General features: G+C 38.2%; 2 protein-coding genes across 3 annotated transcripts; both read left to right on the top strand.

Annotated features, from left to right (window-relative positions):
* The first annotated feature begins 4792 nt into the window (after positions 1–4792).
* On the top strand, positions 4793–11086 carry LOC141830792 (mitogen-activated protein kinase kinase SIPKK-like). 2 transcript variants are annotated; one of them, XM_074718214.1, is made up of 9 exons: positions 4793–4961; positions 5048–5132; positions 8234–8365; positions 8938–9162; positions 9284–9466; positions 9586–9791; positions 10521–10566; positions 10658–10758; positions 10815–11086. In XM_074718214.1, the coding sequence occupies exons 1-9, from the start codon at positions 4888–4890 to the stop codon at positions 10819–10821; spliced, it is 1059 nt and encodes a 352-aa protein (XP_074574315.1). In that variant the 5' UTR covers positions 4793–4887; the 3' UTR covers positions 10822–11086. The 2 variants fall into 2 exon arrangements, with proteins under 2 accessions (XP_074574315.1, XP_074574316.1); XM_074718215.1 differs by having other exon boundaries at positions 10833–11086.
* A 1844-nt stretch (positions 11087–12930) lies between these two features.
* Positions 12931–14505, top strand: LOC141830788 (pectate lyase-like). The gene is made up of 4 exons (XM_074718213.1): positions 12931–13121; positions 13211–13856; positions 13945–14187; positions 14284–14505. The coding sequence occupies exons 1-4, from the start codon at positions 12931–12933 to the stop codon at positions 14503–14505; spliced, it is 1302 nt and encodes a 433-aa protein (XP_074574314.1).
* The last annotated feature ends 604 nt before the right edge of the window (positions 14506–15109 follow it).

A 15109-nucleotide genomic window follows, 5' to 3' on the forward strand; every position in this document is an offset into this window, starting at 1 on the left:
TGAATTCTTGTAGTGCTACCACGTAGCCTCACACGGTCAGCTCCATGACCATCTGTGAAGAGGTAAATCGAGAAGCTACAATTGGTCACTACGGAGAGGGCATTGCCTCGGCTCCGCTGAGATTCGACCCTTGCCCACCATAGCAAATATACTATGCAACAACTAACTCAACCATACCTCGGGGTACACCTCGTTCCTCAACGAGTTCCCAAAAGTAGAAAGCGATGCCTTTGATAAAATACAATTTCAATCATGATTCAATGTTTTGTTTAATAACTATAATTAATAATTCTTTCCTTATTCATGTTAGATCCGATGGAATCCATATATATCTCCACAACGATACGATATTGTCCACTTTGGACCCACGCCCTCACGGTTTTATTTTTGGGCATTACCCAAAAGACTTCGTACTAATGAGATATTTTTCATCTTATAACCCCAGGATCTTTTCCATATATTTCTAATATAGGACTTTGATTGTTATCCCAACAATCTACTCCTCAAAAAAAGGACCACTGGGAGCCTCTCTTTAACGGTCATAGACCCCTTATTGGTATAGATCCCAACGGACCTGCCTCCTTAATGGTCCCAACGGATCCCTTATTGACCCCTTATTGGTACAGATCCAAACAGACCTGCCCCCTTAACGGTCCCAACAGACCCCTTATTGGTACGGATCCCAACGAATCCGCCCCCTTAACGGTCCTAACTGACCCCTTATTAGTACGGATCCCAACGGATCCGCCCCCTTAACGGTCCTAACTGACCCCTTATTAGAAGTCCACCACATGGACCCATTCTGATACCACTATTAGATCCGATGGAATCCATATATATCTCCACAATGGTACGATATTGTCCATTTTGAGCCCACACCTCATAGTTTTATTTTTGGGCATTACCCAAAAGACCTCGTACTAATGAGATATTTTCATCTTATAACCCTAGAATTTTTTTCATATATTTTCAATATAGAACTTTGATTGTTATCCCAACAATTCATTGGCACACTCTAACTCAATCTGAAAGGATGATATTATACATTTTAGCACTCATAACAAGTTTGGCCCTACGATCAATTAGGTGTAATCTATGCCTTCACTACCTTCTTACTTTCATGATTTCCTTAATTAGGTCTCTAGGCTAATTTTCCTAATGACATTCCATGTCGAATAAGCTATCTAATCCTTTGATTTATGTGGAACCCTATGAAAGGAAAGTATAAAGACCTTGTAATTACAATGTGACAAGTTTGAGTTGACCATTATTTCTCTAATATTATATTTAAATATTTGGAGTCATTGGTTAATTTTGTAATTCTAAATATTTAATTTCAGAATTATCATATCTATTAAATGTGGGAAAGGAATTCGCCTTAACGTTAGTTATTCTTAATTCATTTTGTTTAAACTCATCTAATTGTATGAATAGATTGTGCATTAAATTAATAAATTGAGCATTAGTCCAGTCTTTTATATGACATATGATATCTTTCTTTACTTTAGCTTCACAATTTGATGTCGAAAGCCATGAAGTTTTGAATTTTCCTCCTCGTGCGTTCTTGCGGTGGCTTCGCTAGGGGAAGTGGTTAAAGTTTCATCATTTAAGGATTCAAAAAAGGATGAACCATCTTAATCACTTATGCACTTCGTCTTTCTTCTCAAGTCGTGGCTCCTTGGTTTCACCCATTTCAACAAGGAGAGCTTGCGAAACTTGCAAAGACTTTCTCATGAAAATTTATTACTAAGTCCTTTTCGTATGTGAACTCACTAAATTTTCTCAATTCCTCCTCGGGCAATCCAATTTTTTTAGATTTCTTAAGCCTGTTCATTTGTTTTAATTTTTTTTCTCGTGTTTCTTTGCCTACTCCCTTCTTTAAATGGATTTCCATGATCATTCATAGGAGCTATGTATCTTTTCATCGTTATCATCCACACATCAAAATCCAATATGAACAATCTCCTTTCTTATCTTTCAACATCCAAAGTTGATTTTATCGAAGAAAGGAGGATGTGTGGTGTTGTGTCATCCATGCAATTTAACTCTTCTGCTATGCAATTTAATTTTTCTGTTGCTCAGGAATGTTGATTCTTCTTCATATACTTAGTGCCTTGCTTGATAGTAATTGTAGGTTGGTATTTGATGTGATACAAGTTCTAATATGGAAGCTTAGGTTCTAATACCAACTTGCTTAGTCATTAAATTAAATCATACCTCATACCAAATCACCTCTAAGTTTAGTTGTTAAATTAAATTATTTTAGTGCACACTAAATAAATTCTTATTTTACAAACCTAGTTGAATTAACGAGCCAAGCAAATTATTGTTGAAGCATTGTTGCTTGTGTGAAAACCTTTTTTTTTTATCATGTAAAATTAGAGAAAGTTGTATAATGATGAATTTGACTATTGACATTTTGGGGTTGAAAATTTTATTCCTGAAATGTATCTAGGTTTTGTTTCAAACGGTCTCGATCGTGACAAGGAAAAAAATCTAGTAAAATTCAAATGAGAGCACCCACCTATCACTTGCCACGATCAAAAGTAATTAAGAATGGTCAAAAGTAAGACTATCTTGACGATCTAGGTTAGGTTAGTTGAGTAATTAAGCTAATCAAGATGAGGTAGGTTAGCATTTTAGTTGGCCCTAAGATTTAAACGAGTCACGTTGAGTTAAATTTTATGATATTCAAATTTTATTCAAATTTTATGATATCCAAATTTAGTTGATTTGATTTTTTTTTTGTGAGTTTAAACTTTTTAAGTTTGGTTGGAACTTGTTTGATTAGATATTATCGAACTCTCAATTTAAATTTGTTTGATTATTTATTGTGCTTGATAATATAAATTTATTTATTTAATATATGCATATTCAAATACCAAATTTGAACATAAATAAGTTCTTATTAAGTCAAATACCAAATTTGTTCATGAACGTTCAATTTATTTACACACTAGTTGACCCACGTCCCAAATCACTTGACATAATTCATCTACTTTCCTAGACTATTGGTTAGCTTAGAATGATTGACGAATTGAAATCAACTAACTTATTTGTCTATTTGGATTAATCAATATAAATTGGAAGACATGTATGAAATTGAATGATCCATTTTTTTTTCTTATGCAAAAGGTCGTATCGGCCACCCCAGCAGTCCCATGACCTGTTAGCAGACGAGCAGTTACCGGCGGTTTCGGTAACCGCCGGCGGTTTCGGTAACCGCCGGCGGTTTTGGTAACCGCTGTCCACCACGCACGACCACCTCGCTATGCTCCCCCGGAGTGCTCGATGGAGATCACGACCTCTCCCTATTTAATAGGGAGAGGAAAGCCCTCTGCAGAGAGGGCGAGAGTGAGCGATCATCAGAGTGAGGCTGAGGTGAGTTCATCTCACTGTGTGGTGAGTGAACGAAGCTAAAACTGCGCTGTGTGCGTGGTTGCGTCCAAGTCTAGAAGCCGGAGAGATCAGAGGAGAACAGAGGGTTGCCGGAGAGAAGAGGAACACCACCAGATCTGAGGATTTGGCTCGTGGAAACTGAGGGACTTTCCGGTAAATTGAGAGCAACTGCAGTCGTGGCACGCAACAACAGGTAATCTACATGACCATCTGTGAAGAGGACGGAACTGCAGTTGGCTACGACAGAAGAGGGGTATTGTCTCGGCTTCGCCGAGATTCGAATCCTTGCTCTCCTCTGCAACTCTGCTCCGTCGTAATCAACTCAGCTATGCTCGAGGACGAATGATCCATCTTAAATGATAAACCATTGGCTTGATTAGACTGATTAAACCGTAAGTCCAATTGACTTGACTGACTTGATGGGGCTCAACCAACTTTTGGTTCATTTAACTTGTCCAACTTAACCAGTCAACCTGTTCAATCCAATTGACTTGTTAGACTCGCCTTCGGGACATGGTTGAATTGATTACTACGAGACAGACTTGCTGAAGTGGGTAAGAGTCAAATCTCGACGAAGTTGAGGTAACATCCTCCTCCATAGTAGCTAGCTGCAGCTTCTCGATTTATCTTCTCACATGATTATGGGACCGACCGTGTGGGATTGCTATGATGACAAATTCTATCTTTTGCTGAAGAGTTGTTAGACTCAATTAACCTCGCTTACCCAACTCAATAGGTTTGTTTGACCCATCTTAGCTTACTCGACCAATCTAATTGATCTAGCTGATTGACTTTGTTTATTTCAATTAAGTGATGGAGAACCAAGACTAGTTTATTTTCAACTGATAATAAAATATTTTAATTTGAAAAATATTTTATTTAAATAAAACATGGCATCGTGTGAAATGAAGCATCACGTGATGCAAGATCGACAGATAAATTCCTACCAGTTGACTCGTGCGATTCATCCCATTTCCTAAATTCACATACTTAAACTTTTTTTTCCAACAGATTAATTAATACGCTCTGTTTAATTACACACTAAATTTCAATTAAGTGAAAATTAAAAAAGAAAGATAATTTTAGAATTTTTTATAAGCATTTTTTTATTTAAAATAAAAAAAGATAAATTATTTAATAATATTTTTTTGGAGGGAGATTTTTCTTTTCTTTTCTTTTCTAAAAAAGTATTAATTAGGTCAATTTTAAATTGGGAAGTCTTCCCACAAGGTCAAGTCAGCGAACCAACCGCGGTAACCCTGTCCATTTACATAAGAACCGTGGTTTCCGGGCAATGCAGCCGCCGGAGTGGTGTCGCCCTCCCTCTTCCATCGCCATCGTCGACGCCTTTGTACTCTCCGCGTCGGCTCCACTTCCCTCTCAACATTTTGGATCGAAGAGGAAGGCAAGGAGAGATCAGCGAGCGAGCGAGCGAGCGACCGAGAGCGGAGGGGGAAAGCGAAGCAGCGCCGCGGCAAGTGCTTCCGGATGAGGAGGGGAGGCTTCAAACCCAACCTCAGGCTCGCTTTACCTAGCCACGAGGCCTCCATCAGCCAGTTCTTGTATCCATCTCTTGCCGTTTCCTCTTCACCTCTTCCCATTTCCTTTCGTTGGACTGTTTCGAAAGCTTTCTGCTCGGCGATTGCAGGACGCAGAGCGGGACTTTTAAGGATGGCGATCTTCTCGTGAACAAGGATGGGCTTCGGATCGTCCCTGACGGCAAAGAAGAGGGGGTATGCATGTAGCTTACTTAGAAGAAGAATCTCTCTCTCTCTGTCTCTCTTTTTGGTGTTTGGTACTTTTGATTTGTTTTTTTGTTAATTTTTTTTTAATTTTACTTCAAAAAACGTCATTTTTTTTTCACTTAGGGGTGAAGACTGAGTGAGTTACTAAGCTAGGATCCGATGCCCTACTTTCAGCTGAAAATACGTATCACGATCATTTCCAATTACTTGTGATTGGTCCTCCTTCATGTTCGCATATAATTGATTTACATCTTAATGAAAAAATCTTTGAGAAAAAATAAATAGATATTCTTTTCTTGCCTAATTATGTACGGACTTGCAGAGACCATTGGGCTAATGAATTCGACTAGGCAATTGTTAGATTTTAACTAAACGATGGTCCTTTGTTAAGTCAAAATGCTTGATCAATAGGCTGTCTGTCTAAATTTTCTTATTTGTATGAAGTAGTAACGCCTGTAATTTTGACTTTGTCAAATTTTTTATTTGGTCATTATAAAGAAGAAATTATCCTTCGGTAATGCTTATATTGGCAAGGGAACTAAGAGTACATGGTATATAACAAACAAATTCTCATTTTGTGGTTAGGTTGTTGATCTTTTTATAAACATGTGGAACATGTTAGTAATACTAGATGGGGGTGATAGAAAAAGTGTCTGAATGTTAAATATCTATCCAATCAATGATAAATTTAGGAGAAACTTTGGAATGTGAGGACCATTTGTAATAGAAATGGGTGGTAAATTAGAAAGATAAAAGTTATTTGCATACACGAAAATGTGCCAGAATCTAAGAATCACCCAGTTTCAAATTTTACTATAAAGCCAGAGGTAGTTACAATAAAATTTGATAGATAGAAGTTCTGGAGTAAATCTTAGAATCGTTTATATTCAACAAAGCTGATGGTACTATTATGATTTATTTAGCTGCCTTTACAATGGGTGGCCGTCCAAACTGGTCCTATCAACGGTCTAATAGGGGGTTGATGCAACCACAATGAACACAAGGAGGATATGTAGATCGTTTGTGTCCATGTCCTTGTCCTCCACTACATCTTTGTCCCACAGTCCGTAGTTTTTGGGTATTGAAGTTATTTTGATGCATGCTAGGGTTGTAAGGACTTGTTTGCCAAGGTGTTTGATAAGGATGGTATACACTTCAACAAAAGGTGGAATCCGCCACCCCAGCGGCCCCACGACCATCTGTAAGGAGGTAAATCAAGAAGCTGCAGTTGGCCACGACAGGGGAGGGCATTGCCTTGGCTTCACCGAGATTGATAAGGATGGTATACACACATCTACAAGTCATTGCAAACGAACTATACTATAAGAATCATCTAGTCTAGACAAGAATCTTGCTACTTGAAATTCTTCATATTGGTACTTCAAAATTTTGCATACATAGCTAATTCATCCTACTTTCCATAGAGTGCTGCAAAATACTCCTATATTGAACAGTCATCTTGTTTTAAATTAAAAATATTTTGACAACATTTTTCTCATGAGAGTACATCTTCTGAAGAAAATCCAATATTTATTGAGATTCAATGAGAAATATTGTGGATGAGGCTATTATTCTATACTATTATATTATTGAGAAGCTATGTCAGATCAATAAAATTGTGCTTTACTATATTGAAAAGTTGACTTCTTTTTCATCTAGAGGTGGCAAAGTTAGCAGCCTGTCCTTCTTATAAGAGCCAATAAAAATTTTAAATGCTTGAACCCATAGGAGATAATTAGAGTCTTTGAGTCTATGTTTGTTCCAATAGCACTCTTAGGATCGTTGGTAGGGGAGGATGCCATCATGGATAGGAAAGTAACAAGAGATAAATTATAACTTTAGAACTTTTTTTTCTCATTGTTTTGACTTTGTTTATGAAGTAGATTTGGTCACAGGATTTATGCTGTCAGTCAAGTCTCATGAAGATAGAGTCATCTTTCGTGGTGGAAGGTGGTTGCTCTTGTGCTACGGATTCATGTATAGTAGCAGCGATGGGTTCGCTAGTTGTGATAGCTTGTGTAGTGAGCCTTAGGAACCAATGTTTCATGATACCTTACCACATGAAGGTGGTGGTGTGGCCAATTAAGAGGATCTAACAACCAAAGCAATGTGATAATAGCGAGAGAGGGTGAATGGGGGAATGGACCTTAAGTAGTGCCTTCTTCTTCAGTGAAGGTGGGGGCGGGAGTGCCCAAGGTGGGTGTGACCGCTTGAAAAAGAATTCATTGTTAGTGGACATTAGATCCTCTACATAGGGATATGAGCATCTCATTGTTATGATGAATAGGGAAGGGGAACAAAGGGGAGGGTGGTTGTGGAAGGTGGTTGTGTTGATAGAGCCGAAGAGGTTTTGATACTAAGTTAAGGGAAAAATATTTTTATTGTATATTTAAAGAGAATCAACTTTTGTGTTTATAGACACCAAAACAACCAACTAACTTAATAGTAGGTAAATATACAATTAGATAAATTAAGAATAGTAACATGGCAAAAAACCTATTCTTTCTAATAGTCGAAATTCTACTCCAGGAATAATCCACATCTCGGAATCACCAAGTTTGAACTACTTGACAATTCCTAGAACTCTTGGAACCAGAAAGTCAAAGTGCAACAAAGTGGAGAAGATTTGTATTATTTTGGTTATGCTTGGGTTGTGGTTCTTACATTCTTTATATAGATTGTTCAGCATCTGCATGGAAGGGTTTTACTTGTTTGAGTATCATTATTGCAACAATGATATGGTAGATATTTTCAATTAATCCTACCTGCTCCTTCCCTTATATCCTATGCTTCTTATATATATATATATATAATATATATATGCTCCCTTTGTGTTAAACTCATTCAAATAATTATTCACACATTCAGTTTTTTTATTAATTCAGTATTGTTATTAGATAATAATTATAAAATGCACACTAGAGTGGTTCATCTCCAGATGTCATTTTTTTTTTTGCTAATGACATTGGTATTGGTACCTTTAGTTGTAGTATTCTCTCTCAGTCCTTGTCATTGGCAGGCTTACCAGACTTGTTCTACTAATATCATTATGAGTTCTTACTGAATTGTCTTTTGTTAATTGTCAACAGCAACCTCTTATAAAGCCTGCAGGTAGTCTGATTCTAGATGACCTAGATGCAGTTAAAGTGATTGGGAAAGGTAATGGTGGAATTGTTCAACTAGTTCGCCATAAATGGTCTGGCCAATTTTTTGCTCTCAAGGTAAAGTACATGGGAAGTTATATTCTCTGTTCAGTTTCTGCAACTTCATTGTTTTTGCCATAAACCATATGCATTTTCTTTGAATGATAACATAGAACATAAAAATGAATACTATAAATCAATGTATTTCTTACTGAAGTGTGTCACCAAGTAAAATAAACCTTATACTTTTTATCTATAGTCTTTGCTGTTGTCTGTCTAAAAAGTACATGGTAGAAGTTCTGAAGCTGTTGCAAAAATGGAAGAAAATTAATTAATGAGCCTAGTCTAAATCACTGATGGTGTAAGAGCTGGAGAATCAAATTCCTATCAAGACCTTTTACTTATTAACTGAGTAGGTTTCAAGATGCTGTCTAGCAAAATTCTTCTGTGAGATGAAACTACCATTTCATATAACAAAGATACATTGTGTGATACTCTTCATTTCTCTAGTTTGCACAGTCCCTTGCTTTCTGGCACTTGTATCAGAATTAAACATACTGAAACCCTTAATATTCCTGTTGCTACTGGAAATATTTTTTTATCCATTTTATTCTTTCTTGGCTGTTGCTTATGTAGATGTCAAAATTCAGGTTATCGAATTGAACATTCAAGACAGTGTACGCAGACTGATTGCTCAGGAACTCAGGATAAACCTGTCAACTCAGTGCCATTATGTAGTTGTATTCTACCAGTGCTTTTATTACAATGGTGTCATCTCCATAGTCTTGGAGTACATGGATGGAGGCTCACTTGGTGATTTCTTGAAGCTTGTGAAAACTATTCCAGAGCCATACCTTGCTGCTATCTGTAAGCAGGCCAGTGTTTAGTAGGTTCAACAATCATGCAGGATCAGTGCATGAGTCATGGTTTTGGTATTAGTACATAGAATACTCTAATCTCTTTTGTTTGATTAAAAGTTTTCCTATATTCTTCTAGGTTCTTCGTGGATTGATTTATTTGCACCATGACAAACACATTATTCATCGAGATTTAAAACCATCAAACATTCTAATTAATCACAGAGGGGAGGTTAAGATATCTGATTTTGGGGTTAGTGCTATAATAGCTAGCTCTTCTGGACAGAGAGATACATTAATTGGCACCTACAATTACATGTCTGTGAGTATTCACCCGAACTTCTGTTTATGTTCCTTCCACAGAATTCTTCCCAGTATGGTGATACAATTTTCTAACCCCAATCTCATTTTCCTCTTTTGCTTGCTATTTATTGGTGTTAGCCGGAACGAATAGCTTCACAAAGACATGGGTACTTGAGTGACATTTGGAGCTTTGGACTGGTAATGTTGGAATGTGCCACAGGCTGGTTTCCATATCCACCTTGTGATAGTTACTATGAGCTTTTGGATAAAATAGTTGAACAGCCATCACCATGTGCATCTCCAGACCAATTCTCAGAGGAGTTCTGCTCATTCATAAGTGAATGGTAAGTATGTTTCACATTTATCCTAAAAATGTCTCTAAATTTCTAAATAAATTAGTACCGGGCATCTAAAATGCAAAAAATGAAGAGGACAAACATTATTTGGTTTTGTATTTCTTCAAGAGTCACAACTTAATAACATGTTCATTGTCAAATGCATATATGCTGAATGAATTTAAAAAAAAAAACTTCTTATAACATGTGTAGCAACCAGTGAACCACTGGAATATGGTACGCAACATTTAAGGAGAAAAGAAGACAATGCAGAATAAAGAGTTTGGGAAAGAGACAAACAACAACAACAACAAAAAGAATAGAAGGAAATATGAATGCAGTTATTATTAGGACATTAATTCTCAGTCTTAGAATTATTTTTAATGGAAATCTAAACTCTTATTCTTTTCACAATACCGTTTTTAACAACCAAAAAAGTTGTACCTGCAGTTTAATCTGGTTGCTGGTTATAGTAAGAAGGGAAAAAATATACAGATAAAAGAGAAGGTAGAAGATGGAACAGAAAGAAAACAACTACATCAAAACTAGAATCAACCATGTTACACCATTATTTAGTAGTAAAGCAATTCTGCCGGTTCCTGTGAGAACCATAAAGTCCATTTAGCTAAATTATGATAAACTTCTAGTTAGCATGGCTCTTCGAAGGCAATGTATATCACTGCAAACTGGTTATCTGAATCAAGTATATGTGACATCTAGATGAATGTTTCTTTTCAGTTTACAGAAAAATCCAAAAGATAGAAAATCTGGAAAGGCTCTTTTGGTAAGTGACATGCTGGTGCATAGATTTTCTTAGAAACGGTAGAGGACTTAAACTATACCTTCCTCCTGATCTTGTGCTATTGTGGTGCCAGAAGCATCCGTTCTTGAGCATGTACGACGACTTGAATGTGGATCTAGCCTCTTACTTCACCATATCTGGATTGCCACTTAGCCAATTTGAAGGAAATGAGCTGTATGTAGCATGGTGTTTTTCTATTTCAATGCATTTTCTCTCTATGCCATTCACAGGTGTTAGTATATGACCAGGTGATGGAACATATATACCTGACGGTGTCTGGGTATGAGAGAAGGTAAGGAAGAGGCGGTTTTCGTGCTTTTGTGGAGTTTGTAGCTAACATGTACCTGAGACTTCAAAAAGAGTGAGTTAACTAAAGGATAATGTCATACCAAATTTGTAGCTGTAAATGTAGTTGGATAGCGTTGATCAGGTATTGTCATCTTGAAATTTATCAGGTTGTAATAGACCTCTTTAGCTAATAGTTTATAATGCTCAAATAAAAGCTCAAATAACAAGGCTAGATTAGCCCTATTATCTTTTAGTCTTTTAGAGTTGTTTACATCATTTTTTTTTGCTTTTTAGGATTTTAGTGGTTGTTTCACAGACAAGATATATGATTGTGATGACTGTCGGTAAGAAAGAGTCATTGGTATACAAACTGTGACAATTTTTTGATCCTCCTGCGTGATCAATGGAAATGGCATACATGTCTATATGTTGAGATGTTCTTATGCTAATTACTTGTTAGATGTCCATATATATATGCCCATATGCTTCAAATTTAGTTATAATAGAGGTCACTTTTTTCCATGTGTAATTTTCAGATCAAATTATATGTTTTCATTAAATTTTTATCAATCCTTTCTGAGAATGACTATTGGGGCAATTCTATGGCATGCTTCTAATGGGGCAATTCTATGGCATGCTTCTAATGAGAAATTGGCAAACAAGGGACCGTCTCTATATCTCTTCAGCAAAAAGTAGAATCCGCAATTTCAACAATTTCGAGTTGATCCTATGATCATTTATAAGGAGATAAATTGAGAAGTTATAGTTGACTATTACGGAGAAGGGATCATCTCTATATCTATTTACTGTCCAAGAGAGTCACCTTGATCATAAAGTCTAAAAATGTCTCTAGATCATAGTGATCGTCACTTGGATCGTCATACTTATTATTATTATTTTTGGTAGTATCCAATATGGGTCGATTAGAGGAGAATGTGGGTGAATAAATGACATCTTTCTGGGTGATTTATTGTGCAAACGCAACTCAATGAAATTTCAACACAAACAAATAAATTATTGATCTCTACTTGATTTAAATGATAGAAATCAGGCACTACTTAAAGATCTTCATCTCTCGCCTAAATGGACAAAACCTTGCATTAGTATGCGATGGAGGAGGATCAAACTCAAGCATTAGTATAAAAAGGTCCACCAAGTAAGCATTTAAACTAAGCTTCAAAGACTCTATTCGAACATCTAAGTCTAAGCAAACATCCATCTTGAATATAATATATAGAATAATTAAGATTTTAAATATATCATTTAGACTTTAGCCTTATTTAGTATCTCAATAAACTTGAACATTTCATATTAAGAGATTTTTTATCTCTAGGATTTCATCTATTGTTTAACCATATTACTGTTAAAGGCTTATCACACTTGTCTAGAATTTAATCTTTAGAAATTACACATGCTTAGAATTTACGTAATATTTTTTTTTTCAAAACAAAGATATTGAAGAAAGAAAGTATGAAATATTAGAGATTGATAATATTAATTTTTTAGGTTGTCATAACACATTTGTTTATTGATATATTACTCTTATTTTATAAATATTTTAGGACTGCGACTAAAAATTAGTTATTTTAATTTCTAAAAAATATATTAAAAAGTCAATTCTAATTGTTTTTTTTTAATCTAAAAAAAAAGACTTTTAAGATCAACTTCTAAATTCAAATGAATCCTAAGTATTATTTTAACATTTTAAAAATTTTATATATTTAAAAAAAATGTTTCTAAAATAAACAAAACCTAAAAAACGATCCACTGATCTGCATGCGATTTCTATGGAGTCGTCCGTAAAAACCGGCGGCTCTGGGTCGTTGACTTTGTCGCCTTCGCTTATCGTCTGGATATATTTCACACGATTTTCTACGGTCACCCTCTCTTCCCAGTTCCCTGGAACCCCTTTAAAAGGAGTCCCCTCTCGTCTTCTTCTCTCGTGCGTTCACGGTGCTGAGCAGGATCTGACTGATCCCCTCATACACCAAGTACCTTGGCGAGGGAACGAGGAGGCGAGAAGTGCAATAATTATTCTCTCCATATATCCAAATAAAAATGGAGTTGGGTATTAAATACTCCTTCTTCTGCCTCCTCTTCCTAGCTACCGCTGCCTTGTCGAGTGCCCACATCGCCGTCTTCGACGATTACTGGCAGAAGAAGGCAGCAGAGGCACGCAATAACACGCTCAACGCCTACGTACCCGACCCCAGCACAGTCGTCAATCACTTCAACTCCGCCCACCTTTCGTAATAACTCCGATCGATCGATGATTTTGTTGATTTGATTCTTAGTTTGTTAATTTGGGAAATGAATTTGAGGAAATTGTGAGTTGCAGCGACAATAGCACGAGGAGAGGGCTGGCGCACCGCGCGGAGACGAAGGGCTGCTTCGCCACCAACCCGATCGACCGGTGCTGGAGGTGCCGGAAGGACTGGATGAACCACCGCAAGAGGCTGGCGACGTGCGCCAAGGGGTTCGGGCACAACGCCATCGGCGGGCTGCACGGCGACTTCTACGTGGTGACCGACCCCTCCGACGATGATCTGCTGGAGCCTCGTCCCGGCACGCTCCGCTACGGGGCCACCCGCGACGCCCCGCTCTGGATCGTCTTCGCCCACGACATGGTCATCCGCCTCAAGCAGGAGCTGATGATCAACAGCTACAAGACCATCGACGGCCGCGGCGCCAACGTGCACATCGCCTACGGCGCCTCCCTCACCGTCCAGTTCGTCGAGCACGTCATCATCCACAACCTCCACATCCACGACATCCAGCCCGCCTCCGGCGGCAACATCCGCGACTCCGAGACGCACTGGGGCATCCGCACCCGCAGCGACGGCGACGGCGTCAGCATCTTCGGCGCTTCCCACGTCTGGGTCGACCACCTCTCCCTGTCCAACTGCGCCGACGGCCTCATCGACGCCATCCAAGGCTCCACCGCCATCACCATCTCCAACTGCCACCTCACCCGCCACAACGACGTACGTAACCCAGTCCCAGCTAGCTAATTAATCGATACATAAAAAACCACCGCTGTCCGTCACTAATTCCCTGCTTCATCTCCATCAGGTGATCCTTTTGGGCGCCAGCGACGCCTACTCCGAGGACGCCAAAATGCAGGTCACCGTCGCCTACAACCACTTCGGCAGAGGGCTGGTGCAGCGGATGCCCAGGTGCCGGTTCGGCTTCTTCCACGTCGTCAACAACGACTACACCCACTGGCTCATGTACGCCATCGGCGGCAGCCAGCACCCCACCATCGTCAGCCAAGGCAACCGATTTATCGGCCCACCAAATCAAGCCGCTAAGGAGGTGCATGATTAATCAAGCTTATGCATACATACATAGATACATACACCTCTGTCCTCTGACATTTTTGGATCCATCGATGATCGATGTCGATTACAGGTGACACACAGGGATTACGGAACGGAAGCCGAGTACAACAGCTGGAACTGGCGATCGGACAGAGACCTGTTCATGAACGGAGCAACCTTCCGGCAGACAGGCCATGAAGTCTCACACAAGTATTCCAAGATCGACTACATCAAGGCGAGGCCAGGGAGCTGGGCAGGGCGGCTGACTCGTTTCTCAGGAGCCCTCAAGTGCAAAGCGAACACCCCCTGTTAATGGCGAATTAACGAAGCTATATATATAGAAGGTGGTGATAATATGGAACTGTTCCGATCGATCGAACAAACATGCATGCTGTCTTCGTAATTCATTGGTCGTCGTCTCCGTCATTACAAGATGCTCGTCGTTGCTGTACCTTTTTTGTTCCTCTTTTGTTTCATCATTTTTATTATCAATGAGCATATGCATGAAGAATTTTGATAATTAACGCAAATTTGGTCTCAGTTGTGGAAAAGATACAATGATATTCTATTCTGTCGTGGATAATCTTTTGCAATCCGGAGAGGTTTAGGATTAATTCGATGCTTAATCAAGACATGGAGAGAGATTTACAACAAAAAACATTAATAATTCATATATATGCCCCCATTAACAAAGATGCCTAAGATAAAGATCGATATAAACGTGAATAATTAATTAAGAGAGGAAGGAATCCTACTAGATATATATTCTAGAATTAGTATTGAGATAATGCAATGCCCTATTTGTTTTGATAAAAATCACAATAAGAGGATTTGTCCATCAACAACTATCACTTAAACTAAAAGGAGCAACTATAGGCAACAAAACATTATCTATAATATTAATAATGTCAATTGAC

This window comes from Curcuma longa, chromosome 6 (assembly GCF_044706935.1).
Source record: "Curcuma longa cultivar G26 ecotype Majalengka, Jawa Barat chromosome 6, ITB_CL_G26_1.1, whole genome shotgun sequence".
Classification (NCBI taxonomy): Eukaryota; Viridiplantae; Streptophyta; class Magnoliopsida; order Zingiberales; family Zingiberaceae; genus Curcuma; species Curcuma longa.

Bases quoted from the DNA above. Each gene is read 5' to 3' on its own strand.
- LOC141830792 (XM_074718214.1), top strand. From the start codon at position 4,888: ATGAGGAGGGGAGGCTTCAAACCCAACCTCAGGCTCGCTTTACCTAGC. The intron at 9,163-9,283 runs GCCAGTGTTTAG...ATATTCTTCTAG, and splicing joins TTGCTGCTATCTGTAAGCAG to GTTCTTCGTGGATTGATTTA. The intron at 10,567-10,657 runs GTAAGTGACATG...TTGTGGTGCCAG, and splicing joins AATCTGGAAAGGCTCTTTTG to AAGCATCCGTTCTTGAGCAT.
- LOC141830788 (XM_074718213.1), top strand. From the start codon at position 12,931: ATGGAGTTGGGTATTAAATACTCCTTCTTCTGCCTCCTCTTCCTAGCT. The intron at 13,122-13,210 runs GTAATAACTCCG...TGTGAGTTGCAG, and splicing joins TTCAACTCCGCCCACCTTTC to CGACAATAGCACGAGGAGAG. The intron at 14,188-14,283 runs GTGCATGATTAA...TGTCGATTACAG, and splicing joins CAAATCAAGCCGCTAAGGAG to GTGACACACAGGGATTACGG.